Here is a 20,869-nt window from a genome sequence, read left to right as displayed (position 1 = left end):
ACTGGTTTGTGGGGTATTCTGTAATTAAGCTATTATTGGGAAGGGACATATTCAGATATATTATTGGCAGTGGATGGGCAAAATGTGGTATATCCATATAGCTGAAACTGACAGTCAAAAAAGATGAAGTACCAATATATGCTACAATGTACATGAAGCAAGATTGCTGTAGCATTTAGCATCAAGAAGCCAGACACATATTGTATGATTCCACTTATATAAAATGTCCAGAATAGACAAATAGATAAAGACAGAAGTAGAGATTTAGTGTTTGCCAGGGTTTGGCAGGTAGTGGGGAAGACAGAATGAGAGTGAGTACAAATAGGTCCAGGTTTCTTTTTGGGCTGATGAAAATGTTCTACAATTAAATAGTGGTGATGGTTGCATAGCTTTCTGAATATACTCAAATTGTACAGTGTAAATGAGTGAATTTTGTGAATTGTATCGCAATAAACTTGCTATAAAAGTATTTTCTAAAAGATATTTTTTGGTTCAATTTTCTTTTCTCATAACTGCAAACATGTATCATCTTGCTCTATCCATACTGGTATCCTTCATATTAAAAGTTTAGACGTGGCCGGGCGCGTTGGCTCACGCCTGTAATCCCAGCACTTTGGGAGGCCGAGGCGGGCGGATCACGAGGTCAGGAGATCGAGACCATCCTGGCTAACAACGTGAAACCCTGTTTCTACTAGAAAAAAATACAAAAAAGAATTAGCCGGGAGTGGTGGCGGGCGCCTGCAGTCCCAGCTACTCGGGAGGCTGAGGCAGGAGAATGGCGTGAACCTGGGAGGCGGAACTTGCAGTGAGCCGAGATCACGCCACTACACTCCAGCCTGGGCGACAGAGCGAGACTCCGTCTCAAAAAAAAAAAAAGTTCAGACGTTCAAACATAGGAAATGGGTGATTTTGTCTCATCTCCACCTTGAACTTCAGAGAATCAGAGGTCATGATGTCTTAGCTATTGGGTGATGGTTTCTGCTAGCTTTGCCACCTATTCCAGCCTAGCATAACCTGACTTAAAAGATCCCAACCAGAGAAAAAAACATGACCAAAAAAAACATGATCAGGATAATAAATCATAGTCCAATTTTTTTTTTTTTTTTTTTTTTTTGAGATGGAGTTTTCCTCTTGTTGCCCAGGCTGGAGTGCAATGGTGCAATTTCAGCTCACTGCAACCTCCTCCTTCTAGGTTCAAATGATTCTCCTGCCTTAGCCTCCCCAGTAGCTGGGATTACAGGCATGCACCACCACACCTGGCTAATTTTATATTTTTTAGTAGAGACAGGGTTTCACCATGTTGGTCAGGCTGGTCTCAAACTCCTGACCTGAGGTGATCCATCCGTCTTGGCCTCCCAAAGTGCTGGGGTTACAGGCATGAGCCACCACACTGCCCCAAATATTTGTTATATATTGAGTGTATCTGTTGTTTCATTTAGCTATCCCAGTGGCCTGATGCATGAGATATTGCTGTTAGGCTTGCTTTCCTGATGGATAAACTGAGGCATGGGGATGTTAAGTCTCTTGTCTGTGATCATATGTTTAGTGAAAGAGTAAAAGAAGGCTTTTCACATGGGATCTGATGTGGTTTGGATTTGTGTGCCTGCCCAAATCTTATGTCAAACTGGAAGGATGGGCCTGGTGAGAGGTAATTGGACCATAGGGGTGGATTTCCTCCTTGCTGTTCTCATGACGGTGAGTGAGTTCTCACAAGATCTGATGGCTTAAAAGTGTGTGGCACTTCCCTTTTTGCTCTCTCTCTCTCCTGCTCTGCCATGGTAAGATGTGCTTGCTTCCCCTTTGCCTTCCGCCATGATTGTAAGTTTCCTGAGCCTTCCCAGCCATACTTCCTGTTAAGCCTGCAGAACTGTGAGTCAGTGAAACCTCTTTTCTTCATAAATTACTCAGTTGCAGGTACTTCTTTATAGAAGTGTAAGAACAGACCAATACAAGATCTTTCTCCCAATCCCAAACTCTTATTCCTGTAAATTGGTTGAGGTCAAAAGCAGCCATAATGCTTAAGTTGTAAATTTCTCAAAACCGCTGACTATTGGTGGGACGTCTAGTGTTCATTTACCTGCTTCACTGCTCAACACACCATCAAAGTTGCCTCAGACCCTTTTTCATTTCAGACAGCTTGGAATCTTTAGTATTTTATATGTCTTTGTTTACATCATGAAATCAATAGCAAAATGAAACTTACAGACACATTTTCTGTCATTGGAAGGGAAGGACATCAGGTTTTGCATTTGTTAAAATGCAAATATTCAAAAATTATAGGCATAAATTATAATTTTAAATTAGAAATCTGTGTATGTGTAGCTTTCTATTAGAAGAGTATATAATGGGTCAATATTTTTCCTTTTTCTTTTTGCAGAACAATGGTTCCCTGGTTTGGTGCCAGAATCATAAGCAATGTTCTAAGGTACGTTTACTATACCTGTACGAATGGTACAAAAAACTTTTAATTTTGGAATAATTATAGTTTCACAGTAAGTTGCAAAGACAGCACAGAGTAATCATGTATGCCCAGTTTCCACCAATGGTTACCCTTTAAGTAACTGAAAACAATATCAAAAGCACAAAATCGATATGCATGCAACATATGTATATGATTTTGTGACATTTATCATGTGTAAGATTTGATTTGCATAGCTAGCACTGCCATCAAGATACAGGTATCCATGGTTCTATATACTACTGTATTTTATTTGTTGTTTGTAATTTTCTGTTAAAAAACACTAAGAAGGAAGGCCGGGCGCGGTGGCTCACGCCTGTAATCCCAGCACTTTGGGAGGCCGAAATGGGCGGATCACGAGGTCAGGAGATCAAGACCATCCTGGCTAACACGGTGAAACCCCGTCTCTACTAAAGAATACAGAAAACTAGCCGGGCGAGGTGGCGGGCGCCTGTAGTCCCAGCTACTCGGGAGGCTGAGGCAGGAGAACAGCGTGAACCCGGGAGGCGGAGCTTGCAGTGAGCTGAGGTCCGGCCACTGCACTCCAGCCTGGGCCACACAGCGAGACTCTGTCTCAAAAAAAAAAAAAAAAAAAAAAAAAAAAAGCACTAAGAAGAAAATGCCCTCTGGTTAGACCAGAGAAAATTTAATATATTCTATTTATACTTATGTTATTTTGCATGTATTTTGGTTTCTTTGTAGGAACTGCTGGTTAAATAATTTAATTTTTTCATTAAACAGTCTTTTTTCCATTTTTGAGTATTCTTTGCCTCACACTAAAGTACTATAAACTTTATTATGTTACTCATTTTATGTTTGATATAATACAGTTCTTACCTCAATCCCAATACACCAAAACCTTTGTTTTTTAAATATATATAGGATGGTACTCTAGCTCCAGTCTGAAGTAGGTTTTGTAATCAGGTTATGTTAATGAGTAAAGTTTACAAAGTTTGCTAAAAACATTGGAGCAAAACTTTGAGATCATAATAGTGTTTCATACAATGTATTTCATGGATATTACTTTTAGTCCTAAAATAGAAATACACCTTTATTTTATAAACAACAAGTAATCTAAGGAATATATAATAATCTTGAAATAGCATATTTGTGAAAAGGATTAATTTGTGAAAGTTCTTTCAAATTACAATAAATGATTATAAAATAATATTCCTAAACCAAAAACTTTGTTCTAAGGATGCATTTCCACAGTCATGCTCACTGAATACACGAGTGTTATTTTAAAATAGAACAGAGGCCAGGCGCGGTGGCTCAAGCCTGTAATCCCAGCACTCTGGGAGGCCGAGACGGGCAGATCACGAGGTCAGGAGATCAAGACCATCCTGGCTACCACGGTGAAACCCCGTCTCTACTAAAATATACAAAAAAAAAAAAATACTAGCGGTGCGAGGTGGCGGGTACCTATAGTCCCAGCTACTCGGGAGGCTGAGGCAGGAGCATGGCGTGAACCCAGGAGGCGGAGCTTGCAGTGAGCCGAGATCCGGCCACTGCACTCCAGCCTGGGCGACAGAGTGAGACTCCGTCTCTAAATAAATAAATAAAATAAAATAAAATAAAATAAAATAAAATAAAATAGAACAGAGTTCCTACGTGAATGTTAACTAATTTGATGAAGATAAGCTTTGCTTATCTCTGACTGTCTAGATACTGGGCAGGAATGAAATGCCTGGTTACAGTCCACTTAACTCTTTTTATGTAATGTCCTAAGCATTTGTTCGGTCCAGACATTTTCTGGTATTGATTATATTAATTGGTCTTCAACTGGAATTTTAGATAACTTTTTCATGCCGTCATTCCAGATAAAGCACATAATGCTATGAGGTCAATTAAATTTCCTAAGTATTCTTTTTGTTCAATGTTGTATTAATTGTGTATTATAGGAATGATAATTTGTTACATTGGTAATACTTCTTATTTAAGCACACATTTTTCCATATCCCATCAAGAAATTATCTTTTACAGACTTACAAGGGATTTGATTAGAACAGGTTTATTTGAATTACTTTAAAATTATTGCAATGAAAGAAATTAGCACACTAGGGGACATAGCTGGTTAAACCATATTTTGCAGATGATTAATCAAGGCTGCCATGAGAGACTTTGAATTTCACAAGGAAAGAAAGCAATCCTTTGGGTCAGAAAGCAAGAATCAATCACTAAGTCACAATGAAGCCCAACCGAAACTCTGGAATATATTACAAAGCTAACAGAAGTTTAAGGATTGTCTTTAACTTGGGATCCTTTATGTCTGATATAATACAGTTCTTTGGGACTCTTTGGGATTGAATCTTGCTTATTAATCAAAGTTTGTCTCCTTTGGATGTTATCATGTCTGGATACCTATGCAGACAAGTACAATTTGCATTTCTTTTGGGATTCATGAAGTACTAGGTGGGCTTTTTCTCTTAACGTGTAGGTTAACAAGGTTACTGGTAATCTGTAGTCACATAGTCATCAGTTTTACAGATGGGAAAATTCAGTCACTTACATATTGATGATGGTTCTGTGATCACTCAACAAACCAGTAGAGACATATAGATCCCTGTCTTCTACATTGTGTTTCTTACAGGCCAACAACTCTAGAAACCAGTTTGTACAAATATAGGGAGAGAAAAGTCAGGAAACTCAGAAAAGTCAGAGGTAGTACTAATGGTACAATTTTCTGATGATATATTTTAAAAGATTAGGTTTGCATGATGTTTTCTAGAAACCACACACTTTTTAATCACTTCTGGTGATCATCTGCAAAGCCTGTCAGCTCCTCCTTCAGACCCCCTGTGGAATAGATCTCATCTAACCACTCTTCCCACCTCCAACCTGCCATTCTGTCTGGGATGAATCCAAGAGCATCCCGATGGGTCTCCTAGCTTCCACTCTGACCCCAAACAGTCACATTTCCTCATGGCTGCTGGAAAAACCCTTCAAAAATACAAGTGCCATCACACTGCTGTCTACCTTAAACCTAATGATGCATTTCCATCTCACTCAGACTGAAATCCAAAGCCCTATCCAGATTCTCATTGGCTCTCTCTTGTCTGCCTGTGCTCTGTCCCCAACTTTGTTGTTGTCGTTGTTTGTTTTTCGAGATGGAGTCTTGTTCTGTCACCCAGGCTGGAGTGCAGTGCTGCAATCTTGGGTCACTGCAACCTCTGCCTCCCAGATTCAAGCAATTCTCCTGCCTCAGCCTCCCGAGTAGCTGGGATTACAGGCGCCTGCCACCATGCCCGGCTAATTTTTGTATTTTTTTTTTTTTTTTTTTTTGAGACAGAGTCTCGCTCTGTCACCCAGGCTGGAGTGCAGTGGCCGGATCTCGGCTCACTGCAAGCTCCGCCTCCCGGGTTCACGCCATTCTCCTGCCTCAGCCTCCTGAGTAGCTGGGACTACAGGCGCCCACCACCTCGCCCGGCTAGTTTTTTGTATTTATTAGTAGAGACGGGGTTTCACCATGTTAGCCAGGATGGTCTCGATCTCCTGACCTCGTGATCCGCCCGTCTCGGCCTCCCAAAGTGCTGGGATTACAGGCTTGAGCCACTGCGCCCGGCCTAATTTTTGTATTTTTTAGTAGAGATGGGGTTTCTCCATGTTGGCCAGGCCGGAAGAAAACATCTTAACTGTAGAGATTCGTCTCTGTGCTTCATCTGACTTCAAGAGTATACGGGGTTCGACATGATGGAATCAGCACTATGAGCTCAAGGGTCTTTAGCCCCTGCACCACTCAACCCTAGAGAATATAGAAGAGTGCCTATTGTCCAGCACAGATCTAGGCCAGTGGTTCTCAACCGAGGGCAATTTGCTCCCCCAGGAACAATTGCCAATGACTGGAAATATTTTTGATTGTCACAGTTGGGAGTGAGGAGTTACTGGCATCTAGTGGGTCAAGGCCAGGGATGCTAATAAAGAACCTATACTGCACAGAAAAACCCTCCCACAGCAAAGATTATCTGGCTCCAAATATCAGTAATGCTGAGATTGACAAACCCTGGCCTACACATTTGTGGAGTTATAAAAAAAATTAAGAGCATAGTCCTCAGCAGTTTTACTTTATTATATGAGAGGAAACAAATGTATAGTTTACTGAGCACAAGGAATGTGCCAAGCACCTTTTTAGGGGCTCATTATGTTTAGGAATTCTGATTGTCATCATGTAGTCTCTAACACGGGTGAGAGAGATTGCTCTTTGCCTACTAATCCGGTTTCTCCTCTTCTCTGCTAATCGAAAGCTCATTCGTCACCTGAGTACATTGTCACCTTGGGTTAAACATCTATATTTCCCCAGGCTCCATTGCTTCTAAATATGGCCAGTAACTCATTTCTTGCCCAAGTGAAATCATTGTGAAGAAATTTCAAATTGCCTCTTTTAAAGGGAACTGATTTAGCTAGAAAATGCACTCATTTGTTCTCTTCCTGTTGTCCTTCCCTGCTTCTTAGAGGGCATACCAATGGCAGGGGCCCCAGCAGCTTTCTTGGGCCATGAGGTACTTTTGAGGATGGAGTCCAGGCTGAGAATAACTGACAAGAAAGATAGAAGGAATCTGGCTCTTTGATACTGTGGGGCCCCATACCAGCCTTGCACATTGAAGAGGAAATACCTTTCTATCTCTCTTAAGTTACTGTTAGTTTACATTTCTTTTGTTCTATGAAGATGGAATTGTGTGTGGGTGAAATTAATCTCGGCTTCATCTTGGAATGACCACCTTCATGTCACAGATGCTCAGAAAAGGTGGGTGACTTTCTTACAAAGTCACTTGATTGATAAGTACCTGTAAATCCCCTACACGGGATTCGAACTGAGTTCCGGTGGAATTAAAAGCCAGTGATTTTCTCATTGTATACCTCACACATATGAAATATTATAGAATAACTTTTTTAAAGTTATGAAAGAGCTCTTGCTCAGTTTAGTGGTTGATTCTCTTGATGCGCCAGTTTTTTGTTTTTTGTTTTTTTCCTCACCCTTATAGCTACTGTGAATAGTGAAACTTCGGGGCAAAACTGTGACCCAATTCTAGCAAATGAGCCATATTTTCTCTTTCTTGCTTTTATGTTCCTGTTGTCTGGTGGGAAGTCAGAAAGATACAGCCTGAAGATGGCCCACTCTTATGATTCAGCTTCATTTAGGGATACACAGTAGATTCCCACAGAAATAGATTCCTTAGAAATTCCTTCATTAAGGTGATTTTTCTTTTCTTTTCTTTTTATGTTGAGAGAACATTTAACCCATAAGAATGCAGTATGCCCTTGGCCACTCCAGAATAAACTGTTCGCAAAATTGACATCTAAACATAGTTTCAGTCTCAGAACAGGGCAAACCATTTATTTATTTATTTATTTAGAGACGGAGTCTCGCTCTGTGTGCCAGGCTGGAGTGCAGTGGCACGATCTCGGCTCACTGCAACCTCCACCTCCTGGCTTCAAGCAATTCTTGTGCCTCAGCTTCCCCAGTAGCTGGGATTACAGGCACCTGCCAACATGCCCAGCTTATTTTTGTATTTTTAGTAGAGATGGGGTTTTGACATGTTGACCAGGCTGGTCTCAAATTCCTGGCCTCAAGTAATCTGCCCCCCTCAGCCTCCCAAAATGCTGGGATTACAGGCGTGAGTCACCATGCCCGGCCAAGCCTTTTAAAATATATCAAATCTATCCTAAAATGATGCCTTTACAATAACTTATTTTTAGTACTTCAATTTTAGTAGTAAGTAAATACTAAGATCACCTATTTTTTATCAAGAAAGTAAATATACACCTTTGGCGTAAAAAATAATGTATTTTAAAAATTCTATCTAAATGTCTTTTGCAAACGATTTTTATCTTAATTTCTTTTTTTTTCAGTCCAAGCCACCCTAAATACTTTTTGGAATGAAATATTACTATAGTAATGTAAAACATACTGATAAAATGTGATATATTTCCATTCTAATAATATTTTTAAGTTGGTCCAATCTTAACAATGTACATTACTTTATTTTATTTTATTTTATTTTACTTTATTTTATTTTAGACAGAATTTTGCTTTTGTTGCCCAGGCTGTAGTGCAGTGGCACGATCTTGGCTCACTGCAACTCTGCCTTAGAGGCTCAAGCGATTCTCCAGCCTCAACCTCCTGAGGATTACAGGTACCCACCACCATGCCTGGCTAATTTTTGTATTTTTTTTTTTTTTTTTTTTTTGAGACGGAGTCTTGCTCGGTCGCCCGGTCTGGAGTGCAGTGGCCGGATCTCAGCTCACTGCAAGCTCCGCCTCCCGGGTTCACGCCATTCTCCTGCCTCAGCCTCCCGAGTAGCTGGGACTACAGGCGCCCGCCACCTCGCCCGGCTAGTTTTTTTTTTTTTTTTGTATTTTTAGTAGAGACGGGGTTTCACCGTGTTAGCCAGGATGGTCTTGATCTCCTGACCTCGTGATCCGCCCGTCTCGGCCTCCCAAAGTGCTGGGATTACAGGCTTGAGCCACCACACCCGGCCAAATTTTTGTATTTTTAGTAGAGACGGGGTTTCTCCATTTTGGCCAGGCTGGCATCAAACTCCTAGCCTCAAGCAATTCACCTACCTCAGCCTCCCAAAGTGCTGGGATTACAGGCGTGAGCCACCACAGCCGGCCTATTCCTTTAAAAACCTATTTTCATTAACCTTTCTCTTAAATAGCAAATTACTCCATGCCAAATATAATGTAAATCAGGTCCTATTTTTTCCCATATATTATAATGTTGTGGCTGTTCAGCCCTTTTATTTATGTTTCTAGTTTAACGTTTTCTTTAAATACTTTTCATTTGCTCATTCCAATAGAGTCTGATTAATCCCATTTCAGTAGATACTCACTGAGCATCTACTATGCCCTAGGCCCTAGTGATAAAGTGATACAAAGGGTGAACTTGGTCTTTGCATTAATTTTTTACTTTTTTGCTCACTGAGAAAATTCCCAGCTATTGTTACTTCATCCTTTCTTAAAAATTCATGCAATATTCCAGCCTGGGGCGGTGGCCGATGCCTGTAATCCCAGCACTTTGGGAGGCTGAGGGGGGACGATCACGAGGGCAGGAGATCGAGACCATCCTGGCCAACATGGTAAAACCCCATCTCTACTAAAAATACAAAAATTATCTCGGTGTGGTGGTGCACGCCTGTAGTCCCAGCTACTCGGGAGGCTGAGGCAGGAGAATCGCTTGAACCCTGGAGGTAGAGTTTGCAGTGAGCCAAGATCACGCCACTGCACTCCAGCCTGGCAACAGAGTGAGACGCGGCCTTAAAAAAAAAAAAAAAAATCATGCAATATTCCTTAGGAGTCCCCATTACTGTACCAATGGGGATATAACCATCTTCTCCCCCTTACTTTGCCCATTAAAGCATTTGTGCACCTTTAGAATCCATTTCTGCTTTTTCTCTTTGCTAATCTCACAGTTCTAACTCTTTTCCATCATTCTGAAGTTCCTCTGTACTCACCCATTAAAGGTTAATGTGTGAATTACCCAGTCTCTATTAGGCTCTGCTCATGGTCCTAAGGCTCAGTTCTCATGTTCATAACTTATTTGGTCCTCTGGGATGGAAATATTTGATGAAGAAAGAGAAAACTATTTGAACGAGCCACAGACACATGGATCCTAGGACTGACTATGTTAAGATTTAGATGGCTCCTCTCAGTAGGGCAACATGGGTGATACAGACCATTGAGATCATTGTTCGCATGAAGGATGGAGAGAAGAATTCTAAAGCTAGAGAGAATATTTAGGAATATCCAGTGCAGTTCTTTCATTGTGCACTTCAGGAACCTGAGGCCTGAAGCAATGATATATCCAACCAAAGACAGCCTCCAGCTCAGAGGAAATGCTTGTTCTTACATTCCGTTTTCATTGTATGTAATTTCCCTAAAAGCCCACTTAGGAATGATTTGGAGCATTTGACAGGAAATTCAAATTCATGGGCAAGATGCCCTGGTATGTAGTCACAGCACAGAATCAAAATATTGTAATGAGCCATGTTAATATCTATGTTTCCCAGTGGCTTTTTCTGGTAGAGGAGGACAAATATTTCTCTTTACCCATCCTATGTTCATGACTTAGGTCCTTTTAACACAAGATAGATTAAGAAGAGAACAACTTGCAAATTTATTTACTAAGATTTACATGCTATGGAAGCCTTCCTAAAGCAATGAAGACTCCAGTAAATGGTTAATTCTGTGTATTTTTATGGTAGCTTTGACAAAGAGTGAATACCGATGGAGAAATATGATAGGACAAAAAGGGTTTGAACTAGTGGAGATAAAGTGGGGAATTTAGCAAGGCCTGTTTGTTCAGGTTCCTCTCTGTGACCCGTCATCTTCAGAGATGAGCATGTTCCTTTCTTCCAGGGATCGGGAGGCCCTCACATGAGTGTCTTCTGACCTGCTTCTTGGGAATGGAAAAGCTTTCCTAAGCAGTATGCCCTGCATCAGGGAGAAGCGTATGTGTGGGTGACGAGGGGAGGTCAGAGAGACTTTCCTGCTTCTGTTTTTTTAATATGCCAAGGTGCCATATTTTGAGTAGTGTGTCCTGAATCCCATCATCCTTTTCAATGTAACTTTTCATTAAAAGCAGTGTTCTAGGATAGTGGTTAGCAAATGACTTCTATAAAAACACCAGATAGTAACCATCTTTGTCTTGGCAGCCCATAAGGTCTCCGTTGCAACTACCCAACTCTACTGCTGCAGCTCAAAAGCAATAGTAGAAAATACATAGACCAAGAAGAATGTGTGTGTTCCAATAAAACATTATTTGTAGATACTAAAATTTGAATTTCCTGTAATTTTCACGTTATAATATTTTACTTATTTTTTTTCCAACCATTGAAAATGAAAGAACCATTCTTAGTTTCACAAAAACAGGTGGCAACCTGAATTTGGCCTGCTGCTGTAGTTTGTCAACCCCTCTTCTATGACATTACGTTCACACAGACAAAACTAAACCCAAATGAAACAATAAAAATGCATTCTTCTGACAATACAAAGACATATCTTAAAATATTTAAAGTCAAACAAAAATAGACAGTTTCTGACATTGCTTATAGAGCATTGTCAAACTGCAGGGATTTGAAATAATGAATAGTAAACAATAGTGAAAAAAAACTTCAAATAAGTCACAGCTAATTTTTGAAAATCCATTGTTAAAATGTGATGATCAGAGTCAAGAAAAATTGTGAAAGACTTGAAAATTGGCAAAAGTAAAGATTATTTTTCTCTCTATTGCACTTCAAGTTCTGTCCAGTGTTCACTGCTTCGAACTATTTTCCCACTCTGCAAATGGTAGAAAATTGATAATGAAAATAACTCGTCCGTGAAAATGCAAAATAAATTTTGTCTAGTGGAATGCACTTGATGCTTCCTCCAGGATTACAACATTTTGCATATATTTGTAAATCCATTTCAGCACCAGCATTCCTTATTGACCCTATTCGTCCATCCATCCATCCATCCATCCATCCATCCATCCATCCATCTATCCATCTTAATCTGTCTATCATTTATCTGTCTGTTGTCTATTTATCTATGGGATTTTTCCTTTGAATCAAATGTAACATATGACTATTTCTTGAGTTAAATAAAATCTTTGGTACATTTTTATCTGATATTTGCATGAGTCTTGTCTTCATTTTATAAAATATTTCTCCACTTTGGGAGGCTGAGGCAGGCAGATCACAAGGTCAGGAGTTCAAGACCAGCCTGGCCAACATGGTGAAACCTCGTCTCTACTAAAAATACAAAAATTAGCTGGGTGTGGTGGTGCACACCTGTAATCCCAGCTACTCAGGAGGCTGAGGCTGGAGAATCGCTTGAACCCAGGAGGCGGAGGTTGCAGTGAGCTGAGATCGCTCCACCGCACTCCAGCCTGGGCAACAGATTGAGACTCTGTCGCAAAAAAAAGAAAAAAGATTTCTCCTTTAAACTTCAGCTCAGAGTTATGTTTCAAAACCTTGCATCTAACAAACAATGGCATGCCACTTAGCATGCTTATCTCTCTGCCTTTGGGTGCCAGAACTCACTGGCTTGACTTTTGTTCCCCATTTGGTTTGGAGTGTATGTATTGAAAAGTGGTAATTTAGGGCCCAATCTTGGTGCCTTGGCTTACAGCTTTGATCTCAGTGGGAGTTCAGTTCTTATAAGGGCTACAACTCCGAACTGTTAGTAATTTTCCAGCTTTATTCAGAACCAAGTTTAGAGGTGAGGAAGATTGGTTTTGCTTGTATAAAAATCTGGACAGCTTCATTTGCCATCTGTGAAATTTATCGAGTGAGGGCCAAACCTCTGAAACACATCTGAATATGACTGTGGAAATGTTTGTTTTGTATGAGATGCTTTCTGTGATTTTTGTGGTAATGACCGTAAATCCATAGAGCCCAAGGAAGACATTTCTTAGGAGCAAAATGAAAACTCGGACATACACGAAAATGCACTGTGCCCAAGTACCCAAGAACCAAAGGTGAACTTTTTTATCTGATTGTAATTCTAATATGAAGTGGGTCAAAATTTTAAATGTTTAGATACTTTAGACCTGTTGCAATACTTACTGATGCTTATACAATATCTCCTGACTTTATATATGATACATTTCAAGAATAATGTTGCTGTTCACCAAGCATCCGTTGTTCAACTTACTGATCTCCTTTGGAGCAAACAATGACTTCACAGCCAAATCACGTTTGACAATGACTTCAGGAGAAGTGCAGGCTTGTGTAATTCAAAGGGAGAGATTTATGCAGAAAATGTCTCAAGTCGGGTATAATTAGTTCCCCTTCATTTTGGATATTAATGTTATTATTTCCACAAGTACATGTCTTTACTTACAGGAGATCATGTCTTTATTTTTCAGGAGAAAATAAATATGATGTGATAATAAACATTAGAAGAGATAAGAGACATATTCTATTATTTCCTTAAACCAACATTTTGGACTTAACATTTGTGTAGAATGCATGCGAAAAAAAATTGTTAGTGTGTGTGAGGTTTCAACTAGTGTTCTTTGGACAAAGCCATCTTATGTACATTATTATATTAGCATGATTAATATAAACCATTGGATGTAAATTTCTCCAACTGCCCTATAGCATGATGCCAAAAGATAATTATTAGCAGCCTTGGCCTTTCGTGCTTAGTAAGACATGAAGTCTCTCTTTCTCTCTCTCTCTCTTTTTTTTTTTTTTTTTTTTTTTTTTTGAGGCGGAGTCTCGCTCTGTCGCCCAGGCTGGAGTGCAGTGGCGCAATCTCGGCTCACTGCAAGCTCCGCCTCCCGGGTTCACGCCATTCTCCTGCCTCAGCCTCCCGAGTAGCTGGGACTACAGGCGCCCGCCACCTCGCCTGGCCAGTTTTTTGTATTTTTAGTAGAGACGGGGTTTCACCATGTTAGCCAGGATGGTGTCGATCTCCTGACCTCGTGATCCACCCGTCTCGGCCTCCCAAAGTGCTGGGATTACAGGCTTGAGCGCCTCTCTCTCTCTCTCTCTTTTTTTTAAAGCTTTATTGCTCACACAAAGTCTGTTTGGTAGTCTCTTCACACGGATGCACGTGACAACAGGGTCTTGCTCTGTTGCCCAGGCTGAAGTGCAGTGGCACCATCACAGCTCACTGGATCCTTGACTTCCCGGACTCAAGTAGTCCTCTTGCCTTACCCTCCTGAGTGGCTGGGACTACAGGCATGTGCCACCATGCCTGGCTAATTTATTATTATTATTATTATTATTTGTAGAGACAAGATCTCACTATGTTGTCCAAGCTGGTTTGAACTCCTGGGCTCAAGCCACTTGCACACCTCGGCCTTCCCAAAGTGATGGGATTACAGGCGTGAGATACAGAGCCCGGCCTGAAGTCTCTCTCAAGGGAGTTGATGCAATTGAAAATTAAGTTAGGGCTGGACGTGTGGCATGATTTATAAGTAATTCATCCAATGTTGCTCTATAAGGACATTAAAGTGGATATCATCTCTGATGCAAAGGCAGAAATGGAAAGAAAAAAGAAGAGAAAAAAGTGAGAGCGTGGGAAAAAGATTAAAAAAGAACTCACAAATAGCTACATAAACAACTAGTTTCAAAACACCATTTCTTAACTGGCCAGGAAATAGTCCTGAGATTTTTGAGAAACCACTGAAGGCTTCCAGCAGGGTCCCTTCTAGTGATAATGCAGGTGGATGGATGAGTTAATGATTTAAACAATTAGAGATTTGCTGCAAACTTCCATCTGTCACTGCCCCCTGGAATGCAGACTCACAGTTCTAATTGGAGCCTCCAGCATTGAAGGCGGCATGAGTTGGTGTCACTGATTTGCTTCCCCTGACCACTGTCATTCTCATGGTAAGCGTTTTCTGCCCTCACGCTGAGAACTTTTATCAAACATATTAGTGTGCATTTGGGTGATCATTAGCCTGCGGTAGCTGAAACATTCCAGGTTATTTTAGCTTAGAAACTAGCCTGTCTGCTGAAAGAACATGCAAAGCTTCCTGCTAAGCTGGTACACAATCAATATATAAGAGAAAGAACGGGTTCCTATTTAGATTTAAATCCAATATGTGACAAGTTAATAGCTCAGTGTGTTTCTGCTTTTCCATGTCAATTTTACGGGTGTGAAAGACTCTTCCACCTGCTATAAACTTCAAAGGAAAGACATGCGGAAAGGGAAATGCACCTCTGTGTAAGCCTTTTCCTAATCTCTTACGATTAATTTCTTCTTCCATCTGATGAAAGAAAATGCAAACGAAATCTCTTATTTGGTTCACAGTTGAAGACGAGTTCCATAAAGCTGCCTTTAGAAAGGGAATCTGTTTTGAACATATGAAAACCATCTGAGTCAAGATGCATTACATGGTGATTACAGTCTGACAGATGTTTTGAAGTTGTAATGTGTTCATCAGAAAGCACGCAGAGCAGGGATGAGCGCCGCTTGTTTGAAGATGTTGAGGTTTATTCTGGCAACTCGAAAAACGCACCCATGCTGATTGAAGTTTGGGGACCCTTATATTTGAGAAAAGATACAGAATTGGATTTCAATCTCTGGTAGATAGAATTTGTGGGCATTGAGCATGAGATTGTATCATGTTGCTTTATCTCTGCCATGACAGTCACTGTCAAAATATTCTCTACTGGGGTAGAAAACTCTCACTTGAATTTAAGGGGTTCACATTTGCTTTTCTATGTCCATAATTTTGACTCCACCTTATAGGTAATCGTTAGAATGAGGTTCAAGTCTAGTTGTCTCCCAAATCACACACAGGAGTTCTTCTTAGAAAACCTAATCTGTTTTTGTGCGTAGTCTACTTTGGAAACTTTTCATTTCTGTGTTTCTGAAAGAGTAGTCATTGTAGGAAAATAAATGGAGGTTTTAATTTTAACTCTGTTTTTACCAACTGGGTTAACATGGACATTCTTGCTGTCTAACTTGCCTGAAAAAGAGAATATAGAGTAATTGTTTCAAACTAAAACAGTTTGCCTTTCTCAAAAGATCTTTTAGCTATTCAGTGGGGAAGAACTTGTCTTGCCCCATAAATAATGACATTCAACCACCTGGGCATATATATTTTTCAACTAGTTTAGGTCTAACAATGTCCTTGTAAGATTCGCTGCTCAAAACATGATATTCTTTGCGTAATCTGTGTGTGCGTGTGTGTGTGTGTGTGTGTGTGTGTGTTTACTGGATTACACCTTCTGTTTTCTTCTGGGTTGGAAAATAAAATCACATTTTCTGAGGTGGATTTTTGTCAAATACTCCCTTCTCCCTGTTTGATGCATATCTATGCAGGAAGTGGGTTGCTTTTTTAAATTTATTTTTATTTATTTATTTTAGACAAATGTCTGTTAGGACCTTTAATTTCGCAGTGAATGTCAGAGCTAATGAAAGTTCTGCTAGCTATGAAGTGACCATGAAGTATAAGCAAAGCCACCAAGCATCTGGAACTTCCCAAGGAGTAGAATATGAAACTCATTGTATCCTGGCGGTACCAAAAGCCACTGGAGAGAGACAGTGTTTATACCTGCCTGATGGATGTATCACTTCCAGGTGCTCTAGAATCTATGCCTTGATTACACGACTAAACTGTGTCTTTGCCGTTTCAAATCTTCCTTTAACAAATGGCTTTTGCTGAATGGTATGTTGCTGCAATGCAGTATGGGTGATAATCTCAGAAATTGTCCTACAGACCTAGTCATTGGGGCTGCTCTAAGAAAGTTGAGGACATTGGTCTCTTATGTCATGCCATTTTGGGGAGGAAATGGAGAGTATTAATTAATTAATTTTTTGGGGGGGACGAAGTCTGGCTCTATCTCACAGGGTGGAATGCAGTGGCGCGATCTTGGCTCACTGCAACCTCCACTTCCTGGGTTCAAGCGATTCTCCTGCCTCAGCCTTCTGAGTAGTTGGGATTACAGATGCTTGCCACCTTGCCTGGCTATTTTTTGTTTTTATTTTAAGTAGAGAGGGGGTTTCACTATGTTGGTCAGGCTGGTCTGGAACTTCTCACCTCAGGTGGTCTGCCTAGCTTGGCCTCCCAAAGTGTTGGGATTTATGGCCTGAGCCACCATGCCTGGCCTAGAGACATTCATTCTGATTGCATTATCAGTACTAATTGTGCCTCCTTGAGAAATGGGTAGATACTTTTGGCCTATGGATACTGTGGATTTTGCAATCAATAGTGTTTTCCTCTTACAGTTGGTCTTTAGAACGCTAAAACTTAAATAAAACAGCCTGTCTTTAACAAGTGTGCTGAAATTGATCATATGCATTTAGGAAACGTGCTTTATCCCTGACAGTATTTATTTTCTCCCCGTTTTAATTTCCCTTTATCTCATTTTTTTTCACTCACATAAGATGTGTTTTCCAGCTGTAATCATATGTAGCTTTGTAAATTGTCTTGAATTATTTTAAGAGTGAGAAAGGCCATAGATAAATGCACACATCCATAAAATAATAAATCGGTTGAAGGATATCATATTGTGGCTGAGCATGTTGCCCGATGAGTTGTTTAGTCTCTTGAACCCTTTTGTCCAGAACTTCATGGTTAAACAAAATGAAGTCACAAGACATCTATATTCATACCACAGTTCTTTCAGCTGAGAAGTGATGATTATGGGAAAAGATTTACTGGAAAAGAGCAATGAGAGCCTCTTGTAAATTAGGTAATGGCTATAACTGAGCAAGAAAAATTTAAGAGAACACAACTTAAATTATGAAAACAGGGAGTGTGGTAGAAACGTGTCCTGATGGGAAATGTGGTAGTGGAACAAAGGTGGGGCGCTTTTGTTTGTGTGGGCCATGGGAGCCAGAGGGGTTTGGCCCTGTCTTCACAGATCTCAAGTCATAAATAGCAGAGGTCAAAGAATCGTCTTTAAAACTACACAATAAAGAAAGGACTTCTCTCAACCGGGTCTTTTCAGAGCATAGCTACCAATGTGGGTAAGTTCATTTTCCATTTGTGTGGGGGAAAATGACTTAAAGTGGGCACTTTGTAAATCTTGCTCGCGCATTCTTTCTTTCTCTTCTTCCCTCCTGCCTTCTTCCTTCCTTCCTTTCTCCCTCCCACCCACCTTCCTTCCTTCCTTCCTTCCTTCCTTCCTTCCTTCCTTCCTTCCTTCCTTCCTTCCTTCCTTCCTTTCTTTCCTCTTTCTCCTCTTTCTCCTCTCTTTCTCTTTCTCTCTCTTTCTTTCTTTGTTTCTCTTTTCTTTTCTTTCTTCTGTTCATTGATTCCCTCCCTCCCTCTCTGTCCCTTTTTCTCTCTATTATGGGTGGTAAATGTTTATGTTGATTTCCATGAAAGACTTTCTCTCTGCCTTAAGTTATGGGAGTCCCAGCTGAAAATTTTTAAGCGCAGAGGGGTATAATGAATGGCTTCTGGCTTATTTAACGATAATGGAATGGCCACTCTGTCGATGCTGTGTTCGTTATATTAATAGCAATAGCTCAGTTGATGTCAATGTGTATATTCCTGTGTGATGACAGGTTGAAGAAAACACAGGGTTTAAATAGGAAAAAGTTGCTGTTGGTTAGAAAATTGGGCTTCTGCGAAACTGTCTAATTAAATCATACTCGTTTTAACTCATTGCAAGTGAGTAATTCTGCGTCAAATTCCACATAAGGAGCACTGTTTGCAGGGAGAACTGTGAGAGCCGCAGGAGCCAGGACAAGCCCTGAACTGTGCAAGCAGAGATCATTTAAGTGTTCAGCTGCTTGCAGATGCACCCAGATTCAGCCTTCTGCAGACTTCTCTCGTAGGGCTGGAAGGGGTCCTTGTGGAGAGGAGAAGCGAGTTCCCAAGATCTTCCTCCGGGACGCAGCTCCTCTGGCTTCCGCTTGCTGAGGAAGGTGGGTCTTTTGATGGCTGCAAGTCTCTGAGTTCTCACAGCTGAATGGTTGAACTTGGTCAGTCGCAGATGAATGAACAGCGTTTCCCAAGAGAAACTTCACAATGGCTTCGGGACTATTAAGCTGTGAAGATTCATGCTTTCGTGTTTGGGAGTGTGTGTTCAGCAACTTTTCCTCGGGGAAGGGGAGGGGGCAGGCATTGGAGGTTGGCTTTTTTACATCCGACTGTATGCACATTTTCCCTTTTTGTATGAGGAAATAATGCCTGCACTAAGGATAACCCTCCCCTCCTCCTAAATCCTTCCACAAAAAGATACTTATTAAGGCCGGCATTCTGAAGAACTAAATGCTTCTTTAACTTTACTTCATCTGCTTCAGTGAGCACAGTGTACCGACTCTGGGGAATTCACATTACGGCCGGCAAGCAGCCCTTCTCTATTCTCTAGGGGCTCTTTGGGCACAGAAATAATCCCTTCCTAGAATCTTTTGAAAAAGCAACTGAACTATGCAGGCTAATCAACTGTAAATCTTAGCCCTCTTGGATGAAGCAGCACCGAAAAGTCCCCTGATGACCGGGAAGCCCTGTTGCAGAGGCCCTTCAAAAATAGCAGTTCCAAGACCCAAGGCAAATTTGCCGCAAGTGCAATTGTCTGCTGTGTTTTCACGTTCCTGAATGTTGCCCAATTCCCCACATGTGTCCTGTGCATCCTCTGCCTGTCTCCCTATTTTGTTTTGAGGCAGAAAGGCAATAACCTTCCTTAGAACTTTTGTTTTCTGGTTGGTAATGGCCATACTATAAGCAGGCCATATTATAAGCTCAGATAGAATAAGTACCTGGGGAGGATTTTCTATATTTCTTCTGAGTCATTTTCTGCACAGTCCTAGCATAGTATTTGTCAGGAAAAAGTAGCATAGCTCAGAAGGGTGACATCTCCCAGCCTTTGTGTGCACTGTCGTGAAACCCCCAGTGTTATAACATTAGCTGCCACTCTGCTGACAGGTTACCTCCTGATCCGGACAACGACAACACTAGTTTGTCTGCATTCTGCTTGGACTTGCAGGATAATGACAGTCATGCATTCACAGCAGCAGCATAAGTCAAGCCTTAAGATGATTTAAAGACTAGAATTGAAGCCTCTCTTTCACAATCACCATAATCTAAAGGAAATGGGGGCAGTGGCGTTGCTCTCTGATATTTGGGAGGCAGAGCAAGAATTCTATTTTTCGCCAAGGAAACACCTTTTCTTTACTTGCCTGGTTTCTGTAACACATGTAGAACGTTGCAATATTCCTGTCCTGACCTCTAGATTCAACTTTTTAGTGGCTATTTCTGATTTAAGATCCTATCTAAATCTTTGACATTGATGCGTCCTGATTTAATCAGATGTCTTCTACCATTTGAGTGAGAAGCACAATAGAGTTTGGTCTTTAGGCACCAGTGTTGAAGGCTGAAGGGATTCGCTAGCTCCGTCACCTGGGCCAAGTTACTGATTAATGCTCCCCAAACCTGTGTTTATTAATATTAATTAAAAGATTAATATATCTTAAGCACCCAAGCTAAAAAACTCAAAATCCTCCTTCATCGCTCCTCGTCCTTTACCTTTCTATCTAGCTGTCTGCAAAGTCCTTCTGATAAATCTCTCAGACTGTTTGGCTATCCCCTCTGATATCACTGAAGCATTTACTGTCCTTAAAATGTGGTAATCCCATAACCCCAATTTTTCTCCCCGTTTTTGCTCTTCACAGATCCCAATATCTTAGAGGCTGTGTTTCTCAAACTTTAGCATGCTCAAGAATCCCCTGGTGGGCTTGCTCAAATGCAGATTCCCGGGCCCCACCTCCATAGATTCTGATGTGGTATGTCTGGGCTAGGGCCTGAGAGTCTGCATTTGTAAGAGGATTACAGTAGATGCTGGTCTGCGGTAGCCCTAACCTACAGGATCACATCAAATTTTTTGGCACATTTTTCAGCATCCTTTATATTGATTGAGCTTCCATCTAACTTTCCGGATGACTCTGCTCTTTTTTTGTGTGTGTATTTTCTTGGGGTTCATTTTTTTCATTCTCATTAGACAATTTTCCCAGACTCCT

General features: G+C 40.8%; 1 protein-coding gene across 1 annotated transcript in view; it reads left to right on the top strand.

Annotated features, from left to right (window-relative positions):
* Nucleotides 1-20,869, top strand: part of ANOS1 (anosmin 1) — a 213,298-nt gene that overhangs the window by 30,659 nt on the left and 161,770 nt on the right. Inside the window, exon 2 of the mRNA XM_030934773.1 lies at nt 2,378-2,425. Coding sequence (XP_030790633.1) covers nt 2,378-2,425 — 48 coding nt within the window. The remainder of the gene's footprint in view (nt 1-2,377; nt 2,426-20,869) is intronic.

Source organism: Rhinopithecus roxellana, chromosome 7, assembly GCF_007565055.1.
Source record: "Rhinopithecus roxellana isolate Shanxi Qingling chromosome 7, ASM756505v1, whole genome shotgun sequence".
Classification (NCBI taxonomy): domain Eukaryota; kingdom Metazoa; phylum Chordata; class Mammalia; order Primates; family Cercopithecidae; genus Rhinopithecus; species Rhinopithecus roxellana.
This window is presented reverse-complemented; position numbering and strand designations above follow the sequence as displayed.